Source organism: Calypte anna, chromosome Z (assembly GCF_003957555.1).
Source record: "Calypte anna isolate BGI_N300 chromosome Z, bCalAnn1_v1.p, whole genome shotgun sequence".
Lineage (NCBI taxonomy): Eukaryota > Metazoa > Chordata > Aves > Apodiformes > Trochilidae > Calypte > Calypte anna.
The window spans coordinates 33,464,983-33,488,846 of NC_044274.1; the positions used below are offsets into that span (position 1 = coordinate 33,464,983).

Sequence of the window (23,864 nt, forward strand, 5' to 3'; positions counted from 1 at the left end):
TTTGGGTTTGTTTGGGGTTTTTTTGCATTTTATGTGGGGGTGGGTTTTTTTGTTTTTTGGGGGGGGGGGTTGGGTTTGTTGTTTTTTGTTGTTTTTTGCTTGTTTATTTGTGCGGTTTTGGTTTGTTTGGGTTTTTTTTTAGCAGAAAAAAAAGAAAGAAAAAACCATGCCTGAATATGGATTCTGGATAGCCCTGCATGACTGAGGTGTGAAGTAGTGTTTTCTCTTCCTTTCCCAGTACAAAGAGACTCAAAGGAAATGAAGCAGACTTTACTTCTTGAAGAAATACAATACATCTTTCAGAGGTACTGACCTCTGAGTCTTACTGATCCCTTGAAGAAATTACAGATCTTTCCAACAGCCCTAGTAAAGAAACATCTTCAAGGCTAAAGTCCATTAGCCCCTCTGGCCATGAAATAGTTAGCCCGTATGGTAAGGATAATAACCATAAGCTGAACCATGACCTTTACTGTTCTTTTTTTGTATTGACCAATAGCCTTGACAACCAATAGATTTTTCAAGCTTATCTGCCTCCAGACTTCCCCATGTCAGCATTTAAATTTCCCTGTGGACTGAGAAGTGAATAGGCAGAATAATTAATGCAATCTGGGAAAAAATCCCTTCCTTATGGAGATGGAATGAGTTTTAGGAAAATAATTTATTTCCTCCATTATTAAACAGTAGGTGATCATCATATACATCTACAGTTTGAGTATGAAGCAGTCCTAAATGAAGAGGATGACTGGGGTAATATAAACCCAGAAAGATCCTGACATTGCTTGTATCAGCTTTTGTGGAAGCTACCAGACTGATGGAGATGGAATGAAGACCATTGCACAGCTTTTGTTACCATCTGTTCTCTGGAAGTACTTCAGCAGCTGTGTTGTGTGCAGAATGTGTGAAAAAACAAGAGCTTCTATCCCAAACTCTGTCCAGATGCAAATGCAGGAGCAGGATCTGAACCTCCAGGATCACTTTGAGTTTTTTAATGACTCAGCATTTTTCTGGGAATTAGCATTACAGAGGGCCACATGGATATCAGATACATGTAGTACACCTTCCCCACATATTCATTCATTTCTTCCAGTCACAAATATGTCTTTCTAAAAGCCTAGGAAACAGGGAAATTTTCCAGGAAGTAAAACGTGTTTCTTTTAAAATCTCTAGACCAGTGGAAAAGGAAGGTGGCAATGTGTTCTATTCACAGAGCGATTTTACCTCAGCTTCGTGCCCAGCTCTATCTTGCTGCACTAAAAAAATCTCAGATATTATTTCCTAAAGTAGAATTTGACCTTGATATCTTATGTCCAATGCCCAAAGTACTGCAACTATTTATAAAGGACTTAAAAACAGCTTGCTTCCTAACTAATATAGAAAAACTGTCTTCTAGCAAGGTAGCAAAAAAAGTATTTTAAACCTCTATGGATTGTTTCCATTGGGTAAAGAAAACAGTGGCAGGCTAAACATTAATTGGTTGCTAACTTCTCTGCTTTTCTTAGGATGTTTTTACAAGCAATGGATTAAAATCAATGTTTAGTGCTATGCAAGCCCAGCTGTGTCCTTATTAGGCAAATCTCAGCTCAACATTTCAGTCTAAGAGATGACCTGACCTCTCTCTCTCTTTGCTGTGTTTCCATCTTCTGCACATGTAGGTGGGAGAGTGGGAGCTTGGGAATGTGTACTTGATCCAGCATTGATCAGCCAGGCAGCAAACTGTTATTGTTCTTTAGATACCAAACATAACTCCTTTCTAGTAGGGATAAGCTCAGTCATTCTGCACATAACACAGCTTTTGTGTTTAGCAATGCAATTAATAGGAAAAGGGAACCAGAACGACTGCTTGAGATTTATTAAACTTAAAAGAGATTCTAATGGACAAATGTGTGGAATCCAGTCCACCCTTATTTCAGAAATCAAACGTGTTTCAAATGCACTTCAACTTATTGAGCAAATTATTACTTATGCTTACTTACTGTACTAGTACAACACTATGTTTGAGCTGAACACATTGAATGGCAGACTGAAGAAAAATATGAAAATCTGGCTTGAGAGGCAGGCCAATGTTTTAGCAGGCCATTAAACTGAGTCCAGTGAGGTATCACCTTCAGCCTTAATGCAGACTCACAGTCCCAGCTGAAAATCTCAAAAGCATTTTTTTTCCGAATTGTTCAATTAATGGCTAAATTAACACTCCTAAAACCCTGTTTTAAACTAAGCAACAGAGGCACTGAAATGCTATGGCTAATACTTTCGAATCTAACATTTACAAATTAACATATGCATTCAATCTAGGTAATGTTTTTCAGCGCTGTGTGGGTGTCTACAGTGAGCCAGCATTTTTTCCAATTTTAGAATGCTATAATTCATAAAAATGCTATTCTGATCTTGACTGTGTTTTTCTCCTAAAATCAGCAATCACATACAGTGCACAAGAAACCCCAAACCCTCAGAAACTATAACAATAATCAATAATCAAAGCCATGACTGAAGTTGAAGATCTCTGAAATAATTTTAGGTCCTTACTGACATTTTATGAAGTATCATTTTATATAAGCAATTTTCTAGATTTTTTAATCTATTCAACATAAAAAAACATACTACCGTTGCATCTTCTTTAGCAGTATCTTAAGTACAGTTTATCAGAACAGCTAAATGCAAAACAAGGACATTTATGCCAATAACCTTCTTTTGATCAACATTGAACCTATTTAAATAACAGACATTACAACAGATTTGAGAGTTTGCCCCAAACAAAACAGAGAATTCTCCATATACTTTGGTAGATCAAAAAAGACTCCCAGATGGACAGTCTTCATCTAAACTATCTTTCAAAGAGTTAACATAGATACAAAATCTGTCTGTGAAAACTGTCTTGATTTTTTTCTCTTCATGGCTCATCTGACATTTATGCACACATGTATGCACACTGCTTGATTACATTTTTGTATTTTCAAAAATCTCATCTTCTAAGAAAATGGGATGCAATGTTGACATAACTGCTAATTTTGAAAAAACCCCATAACACTAATTATTCATATTTTAAAACTATTATTTTGCTTGTTATCCTTAGAGAATCCATTGATCGATTTACATTGTTGATTTATGCTCATTTACATTTTTAAGGACTTTGGACATATCTTCTCATCTTCCCATCTGCAAGCTTGCTAATATCAAAACACTATCATTTTTCTGGAGGGGAAGTATGCTTTCCACATACAAGAATAAATACTTGTATTACCAGTTACACTTTCTTCAGATTATTTCTCAATTATCAACTTACTGGAATTCAACTATCAATCAGTCATACTCTCTACATTGATGGTATATTATACACAAAAATCTCCATGTTCAGATAAAAATAAAATAATCGAAGGGTAAGTGGCAAACTTCATTATGTAGCAGCAGCCTGTTATTATTATGAAATATTTACTGAGAACCTTGAAATTAATCTATCAGGTCACTGTTAAACTTAGTAAAATAAGTAAAAAAACTATACCTCTTCATAGCCTCTTCCAAAGTTTTTTCCACCAAATCACAAGCTTGAATGAGATTTTCCTACCTAACAGATCATTCTTACTAACAGTGCCTACAAATTTACTGTATGTCAGCAAACAGCAAGGATTTCACTTGTTTACTGTCTTAGTGTTGCCATCCACCAACATGCAGCTATTATGTACATCCAGAAAGAAAAATTGCAAGACAAGCCACAACTAACAATGACAAGAAATATCAAGTGTTAACAAACCCAAATCTTAAGTTATACTTTCATCCAATAAGAGTGATTTTTCTGCTGAAAACTTTTCTAGTACATTCTTTAAAGCTTTGGTGAACAATTGCTAGAAAGAATTCAGAAGCCTAGTAAGAGCTTTCTTTTAAAAAATATTTTAATGTGTTGTTTTTTAGTAAGTGACCATAAGTACTACACTGTGATGCAGTGCCTTGTTGAACTCTTCATCTGTATTCTTGTCTTAATAAAAGGAAACAGGAAATCTATAAAGCTTACAACTGGGGCAAAAGCCAAGAACCTTCTTAATAACAATCTGCTTTCTCAAAAATCATATCTAGTATTTGAACTGCTGCTGTAACATTCTCCTAAAATTTCTGAAACCACAGAAATGCATTCTTTGCATTGATTCAGAACAGTTTTTAAATTATATTTGAATTCAAATTTTTAATAGTTTTACTGCGCGTTTCTAAGTCATTTCTTCTTGAAGTAGATAAGCCAAGAATCACTCATAAACAAACAAGCCCAGAAATGCTCTGAGTAACTGAATATTCACCATTGGAAGATTTCCTTTGGCTGTGTATTTCCAGAAATGTAGGTGATGTATAAATATCACCAGTAGATGTAGCTTAATCTACTGCTTTTCCACAGTAACAAAAAGGAGTGCAGAGAGCTAAAAATATAAGATTTTTTCAGATGGTAAAAAAGGAGGGTGTACTCCAGTCATTTAGAATCAGAAAGCATGAAGCAGTATTCTTGCAATGCTCACTCTAAGTTGCATATACTTTGAAATACCTGTTGACAGTACTTTGATCAGGAAATACTATTAAAGGTAGAAGAGTGGGTAAGAATAAAGCTTTAACAAGAGGACAAAGTAGCAAAAGGGACTGGGAGGAAGATACAGCAGTGTTATCACCTCTTGCAATATTTTTATCATTTTGAGGAGATGTTTGGTGTGCTTAAACAGCTCGTAGCTGCATAATCACACCGAAATTGAATATTACACTGAAGTATCTATTTGAAAAACCATAAAGGAGCAGGCCAACTATTCTTTTTTCTTTCTTTTGTTCTTTCTGAAGATTGTTTTCACCACACAAGGTACCAAATGAAATACACACCCAAGGAACACTCAAGATAGCCAACTCACTAATAAGCAATACTACATTATGAAACAATGCCATTTCAGAGGCAAAACAAAAATGTGGTAAAACTGGAATGGTCTGCTTCTCAGTAAAACAGTGTATAACAGAGCTGAAAAGGGGGAATGACTGTAAGCATACTTTAAAACAATTAATTAGTGTAGAATAAGAAATTCAGATATAAGTAACTGGGAAATGTAACACAGGGACAAGTCTGCAGAAGCGAGAAAGTCATCCTCAAGAGCATATGGTGTTTTAACTCTAAATATTGTAGAAGACACAATACGTACTGTATTTAACAGAACCAGCCAGTAAAGTAAGGACATGGAGGATAAGGGGAACTTAAGTGATTTCATAGTTGTTTTCCAGCTCTAAGTGCTATTTCCTTCTATACTCCTTGACACCTTAACTCATTGACTAAATAAAGTGTTAATTACTTAACTAATTATCCTAGTGGTGTTAATTACTGCTTCCAAATGATGAAAAGTTGGTACAGTCCCCTAGTGAGTCACCTCTGAGACAGAAGTACATGATGAAGGTTTGACAAATGCTATTTTCCGTAATGCATTTACCTTATTTAACACTACTATGATGTTTTTGGGGAAAAAAAAAATAAAAAAAAATAAAGGCATCATAAACCTTGTATTTCATGCACAGCAAGACTGAAGACAACCTCTGTGCTGTGGCACTCTTCCATGTAAGAAAGAATCACCACACACCCTTTCTTATAAGATTAACCTGCAATGCTTACTAAATTTGGAAGTGTAACTTGCCACACAGAACTATTTTTTCACCACAAGACTTCAAATTCTGTTTCTAGTTACCAGTACAATTCCTTATAATCAGTAGTTATAATCAGTAGTTTCAGTTAAATTATTCTTAATTACTGCAGGTATATGCATGAGCCTGGAAACTGGCACATTTAGAAAAAACCCAATTACTTTTCCAAGTGTGAAATGGTAATAGAAATTGACAAATACCTAAATTTCAATACTTAAAAGTTCCAGTTACAAAGGGATCAATATATACAGTTCCTTAGGCAGCTGGAGGCTGGATTTGGGATAGCAAACATAACAAATGTACAAGTAAAGAACAGTTTCTTCAGTTAGACAGATTCCATAAGACTTTAAAAAATACAAAGTGCTAATTCCTTTACTGGAAGAAAGATGGTAACATCACTTCAGCAGTCTGGGGAGTGGAAGGTATTTATCCTAATCCATTTTTAGCACAAGTATTTTTCCAGTGTCTTTAAACTAGACACTGTTGTGAAGACAGTGAACTGAAAGATGGCCAAACAACTTTGCTTTTAAGTCACTATGTTTTACTATCCATTACGGATTTTTCAGGTAGGCAGTGATGAAGTTGCTACAAGAAATCTGAGGCTGATCAAGAGAGACATTAGAGATGTTGGACAACTGGTTAAGGGATCAGAAACATAGGTGCTGTTCTCTGCTACCCTTCCTGTTGCAGGGATTGATGAGGAAATAAACAGGAAGAGCCAGCAATCAATACCTGGCTCTAACCTTGGTGTCATGAGCAGGATTTCAGGTTTTTTGATCATGAACCAGTTTATACACCACCAGGGCTGCTGGTGACAGATGAGTTACACCTCTCTCAAAAGGGGAAAAACATTACAACAAAGGATTTTGTAGGGGAAATATAGTGCAAGACATGAGAAAAAGGCTGAGACACTTAATGCCTTCTTTGCCTCAGTTTCTAGTATTAAGACCAGTGGTCTTCTGGTACCTGCCCCCCTGAGCTGCAAGCCAGGGACAGGTAGCAGAATAAACCAAGGGGAAATAATTAGTGATCTGCAGCACCACTTAGGCATACACAGGTCTATGGGGCTAGATGGAATTCACCCAAGGGTACTTAGTGAGCTGGCAGAAGTGATCACCAAGCCATTTTCCATAGTCCTGGCTAACCAGGGAGTCCCAGTTGACTGGAGGTTTGCTGCAAGAAGGGTTGGAATTAGGATGCAGGAAACTACAGACCTGTCAGTCTGACCTTTGTGCCACAGAAAGTGAGTGCTATCACAGGACACATGCAGAACAACCAGGGGATGCTCAATCAGCATGGCAGGTCCTGCCTGATGAATCTGATCTACTTCTATGACAAGTTGACTAACCTAGTCACCTTGGGAAAGGCTGTGGATTTTGTCTTCTTAGACTTCAGTGAAGCCTTGGACACCTTGACCCACAACATACTCTTGGAGAAACTGGTTGCTCATGGCTTGGATGTGTGTACACTTCACTAGGTAAAAAACTGGTTGGGTGGTTGGGTCCAAAGAACTGTGCTGAGTGGAGCTGAATCCAGCTGGCAGATGGTCACAAGTGATACTCCCACTGGGAACACCAGTACTGAGGCCAGTCCTCTTTAATATCTTGCTATCAATGATCTGAACATGGGAATCAAATTCACCCACAGTAAGTCTGAAGAAAGTACCAAATTGGGTGGGAGTGTTGGTCTGCCTGAAGGTAGGAAGGCTCTATAAAGGGACCTGGACAGTCTGTATTGATGGGCCAAGGCAAACTGCGTGAGGTTCAGCAAGGCCAAGTGCTGGGCCCTGCATTTTGGTCACAACAACCACAGGCAATGCTATGGACTTGGGGAATTGTCGCTGGAAAGCTGCCCATAGGAAAAGGACCTGGGGGTGTTAGTAAGCAGTCAGCTGAATATGAGCCAGGAATGTGCCCAGGTGGCCAAGAAGGCCAACACCATCCCAGCTTTTATCAGCAATAGTGTGGCCATCAGGACTAGGCTGCCTGGGGAAGCAGTGGAATCACCATCCCTGGATGTATTTAAGACATGCAGGTACAGTTGTGGAATTGGCAGTGTGCTAGGTTAGCAGTTGGACATAGTGATCTTAAAGGGTTTTTTTCCAGCCAAACCATCTCTATGATTAGAGAGTAGTAGTGACGTACAGGTCATAGATTTGTATGTAACCACAGAAAAAAAGTCTTAAAAACCTTTTATAGCTACTACTGTAAATAACCACAAGAGATGGCTTTTAATCATAGCCAATGGAGGATGTGAACTTCCTAAACAAAACCCACCAAAACATAGAAATAAAAGATGTGGTGGAAACAATAACAAACACTATAAAATATAAAAATACTCATAAGGGAGCATAAAGGAATCATGTTCTGATTTGATTGTCAGAATGGACAGCATGCAGCAGTTCTTTTACAGAGGACATTCTCTGCAGCAAAGAAGTTTCCCCTCCAAATCCAGTGAAGTCTTAGATATTATTTGTAAATTTAAAAATGTTTAAATTCTCAGGCTATTTCTCATAGGGAGCTACTAAACCACCAAGGAATGCACTTTGTCCTTTTAATATCAGGTGCCGGAGGATTAAGAGTGACCTTAACTATTATGCTATAGGACTTTACAGTGCAGTCAGTAAAGTAAGGGTGATAAGCAGCTGCTTTTCAGTTGCTCCAGCACTCCAGACAGGTACCTAACAGCAGTGGATACTCTCTGCCTCATACTGCTCACACTGCCTGACTGGCTGGCTTCACCACATGACTTTACCCAAAGGAGCTGGCAGAAATCTTCCTCTATATAGACCCTAATCCACTCACCTGGCAACCAATATAAGAGAGACTAAATTACTCCTGTGGCATTCCTTGGCTGCTATTTATGGTGCAGGTAGTGCCCCTGCATGTAAGAAAGTGGTCTATGTGCCTTCACATAGATTCATCATGTTAGTCAAGTTAATAGTTTCCTGAAATAATCAGGGGTTTCAATATCAGCTCCTGTAAAGCATGCGTAGTTTTAGTAGATTTATAGTTCTGCAGTCAGCAAATACCATCATATTTAGATTATACATAACAACAAATTCAGAGCCACTAAGCAAAGTCTAAAGTCTCTATTTTGGGAAAAAGGGCTTATTATAATATTGCTCATTATTAATTCTGAACAACTTCTGGTACACACATGGGAAAACATAGTTCAATCTTCACAGTAATCTAATTTTTCAGCTCTTTATTCTGCTACTAGCTTCCTTATTTGTGATTTTAGATTTGATTCTGAGATAATAATAAGGCACATCCTCACAGACAAGTAAAATGCTAGAAAACTCTTTTATTTCAAGCAGCTAGTTCAGTGTCTTACAACTTCAGCTGTGCAACATCAGTTTTTCTCCTATACTTTAAGCAGCTGTTCTACAATGAACAATGTATGCTTCACAATAGAACTTTCTATCAGGAACAAAACCTTGATCAAAACAGCATTAAAATCAAAGTCCTTTTCCAAGAAATGAGTGAATGTCAAGATACATGATGGTAGATACTCTCCCTTCCTTCACTACGTTCCAATTAAAGCTGATTTTACTTTCAGTAATTTTACAGCCGAAAAAATAAACTCCACCTCGACTTTATAAGCACCTTAAAGTAGTAGTCTTTGAACATTTTGATCTTAGGGCAAAACTTCCAAAAGAGCTTTCTACAGCATACAAAGCATAGTGGGCACATGCACACCTAAAGCTGTTGAGGAAGGAGCCCAACCACAGTGTTTGGTTACAACTCTGGTTCAGTGACGCCAGCTCATTATTTTTAGCTGTCCAGCATACCAGAAAGCATGCTCACTGATCCTCAGATACACAGTGGTACTGCTTAAGTACTTTCACATTCACACATACAAACCAAGACTTACAATTCTAAATCTTTTCTGAATGCTAACAAAAAGTGGAAACAAATGCAAGCACTAGGTAAGACAAACAAGCAACACAGAGGATCTCAGTTTAGGGGAAATAAATTAGATATTAAGTCCTGAGTGCATAACAAAAACATATTGGACCAAAATAAATAATTAGAGCCTTTGCATAGCAAAGACACAACTAAGCATTTTCAGTTCACAGAACATAAAATACTAATATTAAAAGCAATCAGAATTAAAAGCGGAAAATTCTACTCAGTCCCAACTGCAGTAGAGCTGGAACACCAATGAATATGTTATCCATGCAGCAGATTATTGAGGAAATCACAATATTTACAAAATATTAATGCACAAATAATTTAACACTTAGTTACTGCTGTCAGTGTGGTTTTCAAGTAATCCACAGACTGACAACTGAGAACAATGTTCCTTAAATTTTGTAGAGTCCACTGTATACTGCAAAGTATACTTCCAGGTGACTACAGTATTAAGAAAGAAAACAAGTTTTGTAAGATTTGTCTTTTGTTCAGATTACAGTAGAAGCAAAAGCCTCCAACCAGTGAAAACTAAACCCATATTTAAAAATATACCTGCTACGGGTTCAGGCAATGATTTAAATAAGATACAACATAATGACAAATGCAAGACTACAGAAAGAACTAGGAACCGGTATTTTGTATTTACCTTTGGTATTCCTGAAGTGTCAAGCCAATTCTGGAAGATACTTTCTACAGTTAGCCCAGACCTTAGAATAAGAAAGAAAATATCAGAAACACACACAAATATCAATTTTCTCACATGAAAATCAACCCCTTAGAAGCTGAGCAAAACCCAAATTCCAAGTATTGGTTGTACTGCACAGATTAGGTTTTGTGTGCTTGAAATTCAAATTATAAATTCAGTGCCTATGAGGACTGACAGAGAAAGTGAAAGTGAAAGAATGCATAAACTGCACTTATGAAACATGTAAAGCATTAACAGGTGCTCTACTTCAAGTAGATTTTTGTTTCCTTAATAGAAAAAAAATCACAGGCAAGTAAATATAGCTGGAGACATCAGAATACAGTATTGTATCGCATAAGTAGCCTACATGTAAAGATAAAATACCAAAGAAAATGAAGTTAAACACAAACTTCTTTAAACTTCTGGTGGTTAAAAGCTACCAATGGATATTAATCCTCAAAGCTACCAAGCATCTAATATATTATATTTAATATATTTCAGTTTCATCTTTTCTTCACTTTTTTTTCCTTCACTTTTTTTCTTCACTTTCTTTGTATCTTGGTAATATTCACAGTGAAGTCACAAAATAGTCTGAAGCTCCAACAAAAGGAAGCAGTTCATCATGATCAAGCCTGTGGAGCTGAAATAAACACATGCAGAAGTATTTGCAAATTCAGAAATTATGTTTCCCCTTTTACTTTTGTAGGCAACTTATGTTGCACTTACTTTGACTCTGGCTGAAGTCTTCCCAACTTTCAGATAAGCCAATTTAAAGATAAAAAATAAAATACCCCAACATACTATCCATTCAGTGTGCCAATACTGGAAGAGGAACTTGAGTAAGCCCTCAATTAATGTAAATATTCTGTGAAGCAGAAGAGATATGCATAGTCCTCTGCATGGTAATGCCTTGGCAAGACTCATTCCAGTACTTGCAGCTATCTTCACATGTATAATGCAGGCCCATAAGCAACAAAGCATACATGAAAACAACAGCTCTTTAGAACTTGTGAAGCAGAAAGACTAGCAACCCAGTGCAATTTTAATTATATGACAAAGAAGCCTCTTTTTTTCCCCCCAGCCATGTTCTCAAAATTTTGCTGCTAAGGGATGTTTATGAACTGTATAAATGACTAAGAAGGATTTTTAATAAATACATCAGTAATTCTTACTGAATATTTTTCAAACACCTATAAATATTAACTCGTGTAATGCCAGTGGGAGAGAGAAAACTGTTATGCCTGACATGCAAATGGGAAAACTATGGCTTAAAGAGTTCATGGAGTCTCAAAAAGCAGTCAAGCAGTATGTTAGTGGATGATTCTGGAACACATTCACAGAGTAAACATTTCTTTGAGTTTACTCATCATAGTCATCACATTCTTTTTATTTTTCCTAGTTTTATTTGGAATGAACAAGGATTTAACTAATTGATATTATTATGTGTAACAACCATACTTGTCCAAACATGGCTTATACCCTGAATTAGATATTCTTATCCTTGTCAAACCCAGGCTAAAAAATTTACCCTCTGTGCCAAGAAGAACTACGTGTTAGCATTCTTTGAGGTAGATTTAGCAGCTCCAACTTCTAAACCATTGTGTTGGGAGATCTGCCATCCCTAGTCACATGGAGCAGTATTCTGAAGGCAGTCCATTAAAATGAGGGATCTATCTAAAAGAATAAAATTCTGCCTTTGTGAATTAGGGGTGGAAGAGTATGAAGGAAATAGTGTCAGCTGGTTCCCTAGTGAGTAACTGTTCAACAGTATTTGCAAAAAATAAGCAATAAAGCCTTAATTACGTAAAACATAGACAGGAATTTTTTAACAGGCAAAAAGCAGACATCAAATGCTTTAAATATGAGTAAGTCTTGCCTTAAAAATGCTACCCTATGTCATTCAGCTACTAATAAATGCTGGCATACGTGGGCTACAGCATCATACTGAAAAATGGAAGAAGGTACAGATTAAGGTAAAGGAACATTCATATTACAATTATACTAAAACAATTTATATATGCTTTCATGTTCTAGTAAGAGCTTCCTTCAGTTTATGTATCAGTCATATCTTATGGTGCAGGTCAAGGAGGCTTAATGTGGAAAAAAAAACATTTTTGGCTTGCAATGTATTTTGATAGCTCATGCAATTTAGGTCCAAACTTCACCTCAACAATGTATTTAAAAGTAAGAAATATCATCCTATCTGAATGATTTAACAAGTCCCAAAAAGGAGAATAATTATAATTCCCATAGAGACAAAGGAATCTTCCCAATCACTAAATCTGAAGTGTCAGAATATACCTTGTAACATTAGGAGATTGGACACAGACAAAAAAAAAACCTGACAACCAAACAAAAAAACCCCTAACCTCCTTATCATGTGGTTCAAATGATTGAAGCCATCATGCAGAAGCATGTCTACATGGCCAGGATTCTGAATTACATGGAAAATACCATTCTGCACTTCTGATTGATAGATCTCTATGGAAATCAATTTTCTACATCTAACTGAACGTATATGTCATGCTTGTAATGGGTAATATTCTGCATTCAAATGAATTACTAAATATCTAGCATTGGTAGTAGTACCTTGCTATGTGTGCAGATTTATTAAACTTAAAGCTGGACTTAAACCAGGATTGCCAGGTTGTCCAAATGGATAGGAATCGGGTTTTGAGAGCCAAATCTCAGTGAGAATTAAATCTCACCAGGGATGTAAAAAGCGGCAAGAAAAACTTCTATTGTTATGTGTGGAATAAAAGGACAACCAAAGAAAATGTAAGCCCTCTCTGAAGGAAACTGGAGACTAGATACATAGGGTATTAAGAAGGCTGAGGTTCTTAATGACTTCCTTGCATCAGTCTTCTCTGACAAGTGCTCCAGCCCCATTGCAAAGGCCAGAGCAGATGAAAGCAGGGACTGGGAGCGCAAACTACCCCTGACTGTAGGAGAAGAACAGATTCATGACCATCTAAAGAACCTGAGGGTGCGCAGACCTATGGGACTTGATGGGGTCCATCCACAAGCCCTGAGAGAGCTGGTGGATGTAGTTGCTAAACCTCTGGTCATAGTGGTCTGGTGAGGTGTCTGCTGATAGGAAAAAAAAGCAACATAGATCCAATTTTTAAAAAGGAGAAAAAGAAAGACTTGGGGGAACTACAGGCCAGTCAGTCTCTCTTCTGTGCCAGGCAAGATCATGGAACAGATCCTCCTGGAAAATCTGCTGGGACACGTGGAAAATAAGGATGTGATTAGTGACAGTCAACATAGCTTCACTAAAGGCAAATCATGTGTGACCAATTTGGTGGTCTTCTACGACAAAGCTACAGAGATGGTGGATAGAAGCAGAGCTACTGATGTCATTTATGTGGATTTCTGCAAGGCATTTGGCACTGCCCCACATGACATCCTATATGCTAACTACAGAGGCCATATACATGAGTAGCTTAAAACTGGACTCTCAAATGTTATATATTAAAAGGTAGATGAGATGGATTATACCACTTATTGTGTCTGAAGCAGAATAATTAAAATATCAGTTCTTTAATTTTTACTGTGTGAATCAAAACCAATACATCTTAGTGTTCCAGTGCCGAAGCAGAGCTAGCAGCTAGGAAAATATACTCTCATTTGACCATTAAACTCGTCTTAATTTTTTTCCCCCCAGCATATACACTGTGGCTTACTAAAAAATGGAGCAAGTAAAAACACTGGAAAAAAATCTTTCTCAATTATTTGCTTTGGGATTTGGGAGCCTACCAGCTGCTTTTCTCAATCAAAATCACCACATTCATGGCAATGTGTAGTAGCAAAAAAAACAAGTATGAAAGAGACATGTACCTGTATTGCTGAGTGATTTGAAATTGCAGCAATATTTTAATATATATTTAGTACTTAAATAACAATTTATGAAGTCATCCAAGGACTGTGGTTCGTAAGCCTGAGTTGTTGACAGTACAAATAGCAGAGCTGTAAAATAAGCCTTCCATTGTTTATTGTGTATTATTAAAACCATAACTTTATTAGTGTACTTATTTGTTTTATTAATGAAATTAAATAAAAAGTACCATCAGAAAACCTCAAAGAATAGACATGACCTGCTCAAAAGAATCTGCTGTTGTGAAGAGCACAAACAGCTGAAACACTGATTTATCTGTGGCTAGTGAAATTCACATTCTCTTTCAGGGCCATTTAAAATATGTCTTTGCTGGGCAGATGTGGAGAGGATCAATTTACAAGGATTCTGGGTAAAAAACTTGGTGAGAAGAGAGAAACCGGGACTTTTATTAAATCTAGTGCACTGTGATGCACAGACATATAAGACAGGTTTTTGTTGTTTGGTTTGGTTTGTGATTTTTTTAATATAGTGAAGTTTCAAATTATATATGAGGAAATAAGTTGCCTCAGTTATATATAGGATGGTAGATTTTCTACAGAAAGTCCAAGATAATGTGAGGCTATAGCCAGGGCATGTTATATTTTATGAGGTTTTAAAAATACAGAAGAGTAATGATAGATATTTGTTTGCTCTTCTTGCTATTACTCCTTCACACACAAAAATAATCTGCCTTCAGTGCAAGTAAGGAAGTTCTGAAAGGCCACATACAGCTAGGCCTGTCTGATGTTAGTTTCCAGCCCAGAAACAGGAGGATTCTGCCTTGGAGAATGGATTCCTACAGCTCATATGCCATTAAAATTGAGTCAGAGCAGGAAGTAGAGTAGTTCTAGAAACAATGCATATAATCCTCCTCCTCTGAGTACAGAGAGCAGCAAAAATCAGTGGCTGCTACTTAAGATGTTACATCTGTATCTTGGAACTCCTCATTGCTGGGAATATACTAAAAAAATCCCTTGTAACTAAAAACTAAAGGAATTAATTACCAGGAGAGTGGGAGTCTTTAAGACATAGATTGCTGTATCCAATAGCAGAAAACAAATGTTGCGTTACACCAATGTAATAATTACAGAAAATTTGCATGCCATTGTACAATTGCTTGCTGCCAATGTTAATCTTGTTCTCATTACAAAAGTCTCCCATAAGCCAATTTCTACCCCTAGCTACACTGGTTTTCATCTGTTGCCACAGCTGAGGGCAGGATTTGTCTTGATTCTCTATGACTAATTCTCTTTTCTTTATTTTTTTTATTATTAGGTCCAGCCTCCTTTATAAACTTCAGGCTATTGCAACACAATATTCTTCAAATAAGAAGCATTTAGTTTCAGCATTAAATTTTACTTGGTAGGATTTTACAAGTAAAGGCGGCTTTGTCTGCTACAAAGAATTTCCTTACTCTATCTTGAAATGCATTTCATTCCTAACAATGAGAGTTTGTGCAAAAAAGCACCCTAAAAATATTTTTTATCATTCACCCCTTTGCTTTTGCCTCATGCTAGTATTCATGTACTAGCAAGAGAATACACTCAAGAATGAAAAACCATCTTCATAGCAGATAAAAAATCATAGAATCATAGAATCAGCTGGGTTGGAAGGGACCTCAGAGATCATCGAGTCCAACCCTTGATCCAGTACCGCTGCAGTTACCAGACCATGGCACTGAGTGCCACATCCAGTCTCTTTAAATATCTCCAGGGACAGAGAATCCACTACTTCCCTGGGAAGCCTATTCCAGTGTTTGATCACTCTCTCCGTAAATAAATTCTTTCTAATACCCAACCTAAACCTCCCCTGGCACAACTTGAGACCATGCCCTCTTGTCTTGCTTAGAGTTGCCTGGGAAAAGAGACCAACCCCCACCTGGCTCCCACCTCCTTTCAGGGAGTCGTAGAGAGTGATGAGGTCTTCCCTGAGCCTCCTCTTCTCCAGGCTGAACAGCCCCAGCTCCCTCAGCCTCTCCTCATAGGATCTGTGCTCAAGTCCCTTCACCAGCCTAGTTGCCCTCCTTTGGACCCGCTCTAGGACCTCAATCTCCTTCCTAAACTGAGGGGCCCAGAACTGGTCACAGTACTCAAGGTGTGGCCTCACCAGTGCAGAGTACAGGGGCAGAATCACTTAAATAAAGCCTTTCTGTATATCTAGATGTTCTGTTCTTCTTTGTGTTGCTGTTCATAGCTGCACCTGAGGTAACTTTGGCAGTAGGTAAGTTCAGATATGCTGTATGTCTAATATTAAAGTGAATTACCACAGATCTGAAATTTCATCCATACATTCTGAAATAGGATGCAATGCAAATGAAGACATATTCCTTTTGTGTTAGTCTCACTGAAAGATTAAATGCTTTGGCATGTTCCTAGACTGAAACTCAGATACTTAGTCATATATATTCTGCACTGGTTTTGGACTTCAGAGAAACACAAGCAAAGAAAGGAAACAAAACAGAGATTTTATCAATAAATCAATGTATAATAATGCCATTAAACAATTCACTTTGACATATATCCCATTTAATGTCCCTGATTATATTTGGGCAGGAAACCCATGCCCATATATAAGCAAAGAATCACTCTACAGTACATCATGGGAAAATGTAACACCACCAAATTTTAACCCATGATGCCACAAAACATATTATCTCAGGGATAACTAGCTTCACTGTCCATCATCCCCTAAGTGTTTCACTAATAAACTGAATATATTTGACTTCTATGAATATCTTCCATCCTTTTTTTTTCTCTAAACCATTGATCCACATTTATGAAGACTTTCAAAAAGCTCCCCAAACCTACATTTTCCAAGTGAATACCTTGTTTTTAAGAACTACACTATGTAAAGTTCCACTACAAAAGAATCCGTATTTGTACAACAGCCTGTAGTAGTGCAGAACAAAGCAATGGATGCACAAGGAGGGATTCAAAACTCTGCTAAACACTAACTCTACCCTATTTGGCCAGTCATAGTCCCATACAGCAGGATTTTGAAGGACATGCCTGGCAATTAACGTTTGTAAAGGACCAGGTGGGGGAACTATTTTAATCCCTCCTTTGGACCCTGTTGGCACTCTGGTCTGCAGGAAGCAGCACCAAGCCAACTTTTGCAAACCTTGAACAAATCATCATAAACTCATACAATGTTAGGGTCCCTTCCAAGCCCTAACAATCCTCGTTAGCATTTCGAAAGGGATTGATGGAGAGGAAGGGGACATCAGTAATTGCCTAGAGGATGCATATGATAGAGATAAGGGTTGAGGAGCCAAGCAGGCAGAGGTCTGTTCCAGTTGTTCAACCTGGTATGCCTCAACCATGCTTACTAAGCAAAACAGGCCTATAAAATGAGGGGCTATACTGTTGGGTTTGGGGAGTTTCTTTGCCACCCACCAACCCTCCCCCCACTGGCTGGCAAAACACTGGATTCAGGAGTGGTGATTTTCTGTTATCTTTCTTTTCTTCACCTTCTTTCTTCCTCTTCCCCCTTATCCCTTTTTCTTTCTCCTTCTCCTTCTCTTTCCTAAAATCATTAAGTAAAAACAATTTTTCCCTGGTTGCACAGCCTTAACAACCATGTATTTTGACTTTTTGAGATCTAGTTAATCAGCCTTTTTGATTGTGTACCCTGAGTGTATATAATAATTGTAGTATCAGCCTGAATGCTTTTATTTCTTCTGTAGTTCAAATTAAATCTTATGTTCAAATACAGACCTTGAGTATCATTTCACCTCAATATGATCAAGTGGTACTGGACAGCCTGAGGGGCTGCCATTGTTCTCCCTCAAAGGGGAACCCAGGCCTGAGAGGAAAATAGGATCCAGCCACACCTAGGTCCTCTCTGAGAAGGAGACTAAAAAGTAAGGTGGTCCAGTCCAGATCTCCTTTGGCTATCACCTGGGTTGTATCAGGAGATGTGACAATGCTGGATTTCTGTTAGCATTTTTCAGCCTTCCCTGTTCAGCACACTGTGTCAGGGAGGTGGGGGGATGGTGCCAGACTACTGCTTGAGGAAAATCTACATGCTCTGGTTTCCCAGATAAATGGCAAAGGTCTGGGCTCCTTGCTTTAGGTTGTTATGTACCAATGTTATGCAGCTTTCAGGAGAATCACAGAATAATCTGAGGAGGCAACTGCACCTGGCACTTCAACTTGTATAATGTACACAGGACCTCATTGCTGCCCTACCATGCAAGTTAAAGGCTCAGAGGGAACACAGGATATCAACAGTGCAGCAAGTCTCATTTTTGTGTGTATACATATCTGAGACTTTTCAAAGAACGATAACCGCATGCTTGGAAAAAACAAGCAGAAGACTAAGTGATCTGCTATTCTTTTCTGGCTAGCACAGCTGATATTTAAATCTCATTTCCATTTTCTTCTTTGACTCTTCTAGCCTGGTTCTCACTTACTCTTTCTGTTCAGGGTTGTCTTCCAACAGCATACAAAGAAAATCCTGAAAAACAAATCCCAGTTAGTAGGTTTATTAAGATGTAACTCTGTGTCCACATTACTAGTGAGCAATAGATTTACAAAGACTGCAGATAACATAGTGATAAGAAGGAAGTTTATATATCCAGTGTGGTGATATACTGCTCAGTTATTTATACAACATGTACTATATTTGTCAGTTTTCCAACCCACACAAGGAAAACATGTCAATATTGAAAGGGAATGGGCTTGAAAAGCCAGCTGATTATTTTAATACAATCCCACATTCCTACTTTTTAATCAATCTATAATACACACACACACAAACTGCATTTAAAACAGTTAAAGGCTGCAGATTCACAAACTCAGGGGCAAAGAAACACTAAAGCTAAGGATGTTTATGTCCTCTCCACTGTGATTATGCTACCACAGTCTTTAACCACATATGGTATTTTTTTTTTCCTTAAAGCACATACCCGACTGAAAATTCTCATCTACTCTTCATTCAGTGACAGAATTCACAATGTTGCTGCCAACCACACCAACTAAGGAGTAAACTTTTCAGAGGTAGCTAGAATTTCTTCCATGTATTTATAAAGATGATACTATGCCAGTAGAATAGCATTACTATCACCCTCACTTAGAATTAGATGATAAGCTCTCCTTAGAAGGTTGTATCTGACATAAAAAAAAGGTTCTCTGGCATCCCCCACAATGCAGGACCTAATTTTAATGACATTCTCTTTGACACAATCCACTCCTCTGGACAATCTATCAAGAGGATTTATTAATATCAATTACTTACTTTTATGCTACTTGATATAGCAATACATCCACTTTATTAATACTAATCTTTGTGGAGACAAGTTTCCCAGGCTAATCATATTCCTCACTGAAAGATGTAAGTGCAAGCTAATTTCTGATTACAAGTACTTGACATCTAACGTCTTGAAGACTGTTTCCTAAAAGGTAGAAACCTTTTATTTAGGGATGCTGCCATGGCATTCAACAAAAAAAGATGCCATTTCTCTATCTGATTACAATACTGGTAGGGAATCAAATAACAAGTGATTCACAATTGAAACTATTGCTAACACAGTTAGATCTTCCTCCTTTAGATTATAAGTGAGATTCAAGCTATGTTGTAGTGGCTGTAAAATTTACTTATGACAAAAGGTAAATTACATGGCACTGGGCTCAGTGTTGCAGTGGCAAGAATGCCTTAATGAACTACGGAAGGAGTTGCTCTGTCCTACCTACAATATATTCCTAATATGATGACAAAGCATTAAATCCCTGTGCTTCAAACTACTAGCAGCAGTTCTGTACCATTATTCGGTATGTAAATGGAACTACAGCCTCCTTCCGCTTGTGGAAATAAAGAAATACACAGAAATAAAGAACATGAAAAGATCATCATTAGAGTTGTTTCAAAAGTGTGTGAAAAGTAATTCTGAAGTGGTCATCCGTGATACTGCTTGCACCATCTCTGTATCATTAATGCATCATTGCTCCATCAATCTCATAATCAATCCTATAGTACACTCAAAGATACCTTTGGTGTTAGAAGTGTTTTTGTATTCTGCACAATATAGGATGAAATTAAGCATCTCTTTTGAGAGTAAAGACGTCTCCATAGAATCATAGAATCATAGAATTGGCTGGGTTGGAAGGGACCTCAGAGATCATCAAGTCCAACCCTTGATCCACTACCGCTGAGGTTACTAGATCATGGCACTGAGTGTCACATCCAGTCTCTTTTTAAATATCTCCAGGGATGGAGAATCCACTACTTCCCTGGGAAGCCCATTCCAATGCTTGATCACCCTCTCAGTAAAGAAATTCTTTCTAATGTCCAACCTAAACCTCCCCCTGCACAACTTAAAACCGTGCCCTCTTGTCTTGCTGAGAGTTGCCTGGGAAAAGAGGCCAATCCCCACCTGGCTACAACCTCCTTTCAGGGAGTTGTAGAGAGTGATGAGGTCTCCTCTGAGCCTCCTCTTCTCCAGGCTGAACAGCCCCAGCTCCCTCAGCCTCTCCTCATAGAGTCTGTGCTCGAGTCCCTTCACCAGCTTAGTTGCTCTCCTTTGGACCTGCTCCAGGACTCTACACAGTAAGCATTGCTCTACACATTTTCTTAAAAATAGGATGAATCTATTCTGTTTTATCATAAATGTTTCTATTTTGATGCTCCAAAACAGAGTTTTAACATTTGCCTATCATAAAATCTGCATGACACATCCCACTACAGGCCTGAATTTTCAGTTGCTTATAATATCGCCAAATTTTAATCATCTAGAATGACATTTTATCCTCAGGATATTTTTTTTCTTCCTCCTTAGGTGAAATAGTTCAGAAATGTCCAAGATAAGAGTTAGGGGATAATATTGGGTTTTTTAAGACCATATGACTGGAAAGGAGGTTGGGAGAAGTAATTTTAAGAATGCTAGGAATGAAGGCTATTTGAAGCAGTAACTTGACAGATATGGGTTTAGAAGAACTTTTATTTAATACCTAAAGATGCTATATTATTACTCCAATTCTTGTCACCACAGTGATCCTTCGAAGGCTGCAAATCCCTATCTGTCCCAAGTGCTCCTTTCAGGGACTGCTCCACCATGCTCCTCCATGGGTTGCAGGGAAATCTCTGCTCGGGCCCCTTTTCCCCCTCCTTCCTCACTGCCCTTGAAGTCTTTGGTCTGGCACTGCTCTCATCTCTTCCTCTTCTTTGCTCTGCAGGTCTTTTTTTTACATTTTCATTTTCCTTTTCCTGAATAGGTTACTCAAAGAGGGACATGGGGCTTCCCGGATCTGCTTGTGCTGAGGCAGTGCCAGAATTGGAGCTCGGGGAGCAGCAGCAGATTCTCACAGGAGCCACCCCTGTGGCCTCCCAGCTTTCAAAACACCACAAACCAAGACTTCAGATCACTAGGAATTCCCTAAGGTACATCGACTAACTATTATGGCAAAGAAGAAAACAGCACATATGAGGATCTGAAAAAGATTTGTGGTAAATGTTTTTATGGATATTTAAGGTGATACCAGCTTCCTGGATGGCCTTTCCCTGGAATTATTCTCACTGGGTTTATTGTCCCTGTGTAGCAAAGCAGCAGAAGGCAAGCTGTATTCCTGCCTGAGCTTCCCAAATTCACAGTTCAGTGCTTTCAATCTAGTAAAGTCTCCATACTAGCAAGACTTATTTTGCCCACTTAGGTATAGTGTGAGTGTGAATAACCGAGGGAAGAAGCAAGCCTTGAATCACTACAGCTATATTTGTATAACGGTTTCTGTCAGAGCCCCAGGTCTTTCACATAAAAAGTCTTTGTATGTATCAGAATATACCTTAGTGGGTAAGCCCATTCAGACACCAGTTATGTTGGAAAAAGTATGCTGATTGTCACCCAATTCATTGGAAAAAGCATTGGCATTCCTCCTGTTGTTGAGAAGATTCTAACAAGACTCAAGGTATGGAAGTAAATGCATGCCCTTCTAATGCTTTGACAACAGAAAATATATTTTCTCAAATTCAATTGAAATATTTAATTTTTTTGGAAGTTACACAAATTCTCACTATCCACTAAAAATATTGACTATAACAAGCCTTAAAAATTTAATTAAATGAAGATATCTGCCATTTTACATCTATAAATATATAAGAAATAACATAAATACCTAAGCAAAAGATTAACTAGATCTGGTTTGTATCAATGCTTGTACCCTCAGTCATTCTTTGGACTTCTTTTTAAGACCGCCCAGCACATGCATTTGACTCTGATTATTTAAAATACATCTCACTAAATCAAAGAAAATGGAGCTGTGATTCAGCATGGGAAAAAAACATATGCTTTGACTGCTCCCTAGGTGGTTTGCACTGGTCAGAATTAAAGAATCTTTCCAGTCAAATGGTATCACATGACAATCTACCATGTAATTTTAAGCTTGAAGGATGCCAAATGGGAGCTAAGCAAATAAAAAAGGTTCATGTCAGCAGAGAAGTGAGAAACTACTACAACAGAAGTGCAAATACAAGAAGGTTCACCAAAACTGAAGTTCAAAACTTTCAAATTCAGCAGCAATGGGAAGGATTTGTATATTCTATCAGAAAGGTCAAAAACATTTTCAGATATATGGGTTGCTTCCCTGATAGAAGACTATGATGTGTGTAAAATTTATAGCTTCTTTTCAGATCTTCATATTTGAGCTAAATTACACCAAAATAAACTTGATTATTTTATACAACTATACTGTTGGCCATGAAAATGTGTGACACAATGACTTTTCAATCACTTCTCTCTATTATAAATGATCATAAAAAATCTGGGCAACCCTTATCTTCAGTATTCTCTCCTTCATCTTTGGTTTCATTTCCTAGCCCTACTTCATTCTGATCTCTCTGTGCTTCAAAATACACATTAATATTCTGCAATTATGAAAAATTATATCTTTGCAAAAAATATGTAATTTAGAGATATAAAACATGTATATTTGAAAAAAGAAATAAAATTTTCTCACAAAGTACATCTTGTCTTATATCATGTTAATGACTTTTACTAACCTAGTCTTATTTACACTTCAATCACAATATTTTCAGTGTTCCTGTTTTCAAGATACTTGTACTGGAATAAAGATATGGTCTAAAGATATGGTCAGATCTTTATATGCAAACATAATGGGTTGTCAAAATTCACAATGTTATTAGCTGATCCATAAATGAATAAGTTGTCATATACATAAGCCTTTTAAACATGGTTAATGTCTGACCTAGTGAAGCAGTCTTTTTTATTGCCTTATATTTGTTAGAAAGTGGAAGAGGAAGAGAAGCATACTGTATGGTAAATAAAGTTCCTAAGAACAATGAACAGAGAACAAAATACAAAGCAGCTTCTTCATACAATAGCAACACCTATTCCACATAAATGAGGCAAAGGCCTTTGGAAGAGAGAAATAATAAAAGGTCAGCGTTCATCTATTTAAACACTGTTTCACCATGCATACATACAAGGAAAATGAATGAAGACTGCATGGTGCACAGCTAACAAAAAAGTAGGAATATGCTTTACTTATGCAAGGATTGGAATAGGAAAATTACTCAATCTGAGTAAAACTGACCCATCTATTTCTGTTTTCAAGCACATGAGAGTGTATAAAGCAAAGACCCCTGTCTGAGAGACTCCTAGGGATGGGACAGCACTTAAGACCACACCACATCCCACCAATGTCAGCAGCTGTTCACTCAAGATCACATTCCAGTAAGCATGGAACAGCTGGGGACAAACTACAGAGACAAATTTTTGGTTTTTTGTCTAAAG

General features: G+C 37.6%; 1 protein-coding gene across 1 annotated transcript in view; it reads right to left on the minus strand.

The window, feature by feature from the left end:
- AOPEP (aminopeptidase O (putative)) overlaps window positions 1-23,864 on the minus strand; it is a 171,684-nt gene that overhangs the window by 79,454 nt on the left and 68,366 nt on the right. The window contains exons 10-11 of the mRNA XM_030467251.1: window positions 18,537-18,580; window positions 10,207-10,267 (exon numbers count right to left, since the gene is read on the minus strand). Of these exons, the coding sequence (XP_030323111.1) occupies window positions 10,207-10,267; window positions 18,537-18,580 (105 nt within the window). The remainder of the gene's footprint in view (window positions 1-10,206; window positions 10,268-18,536; window positions 18,581-23,864) is intronic.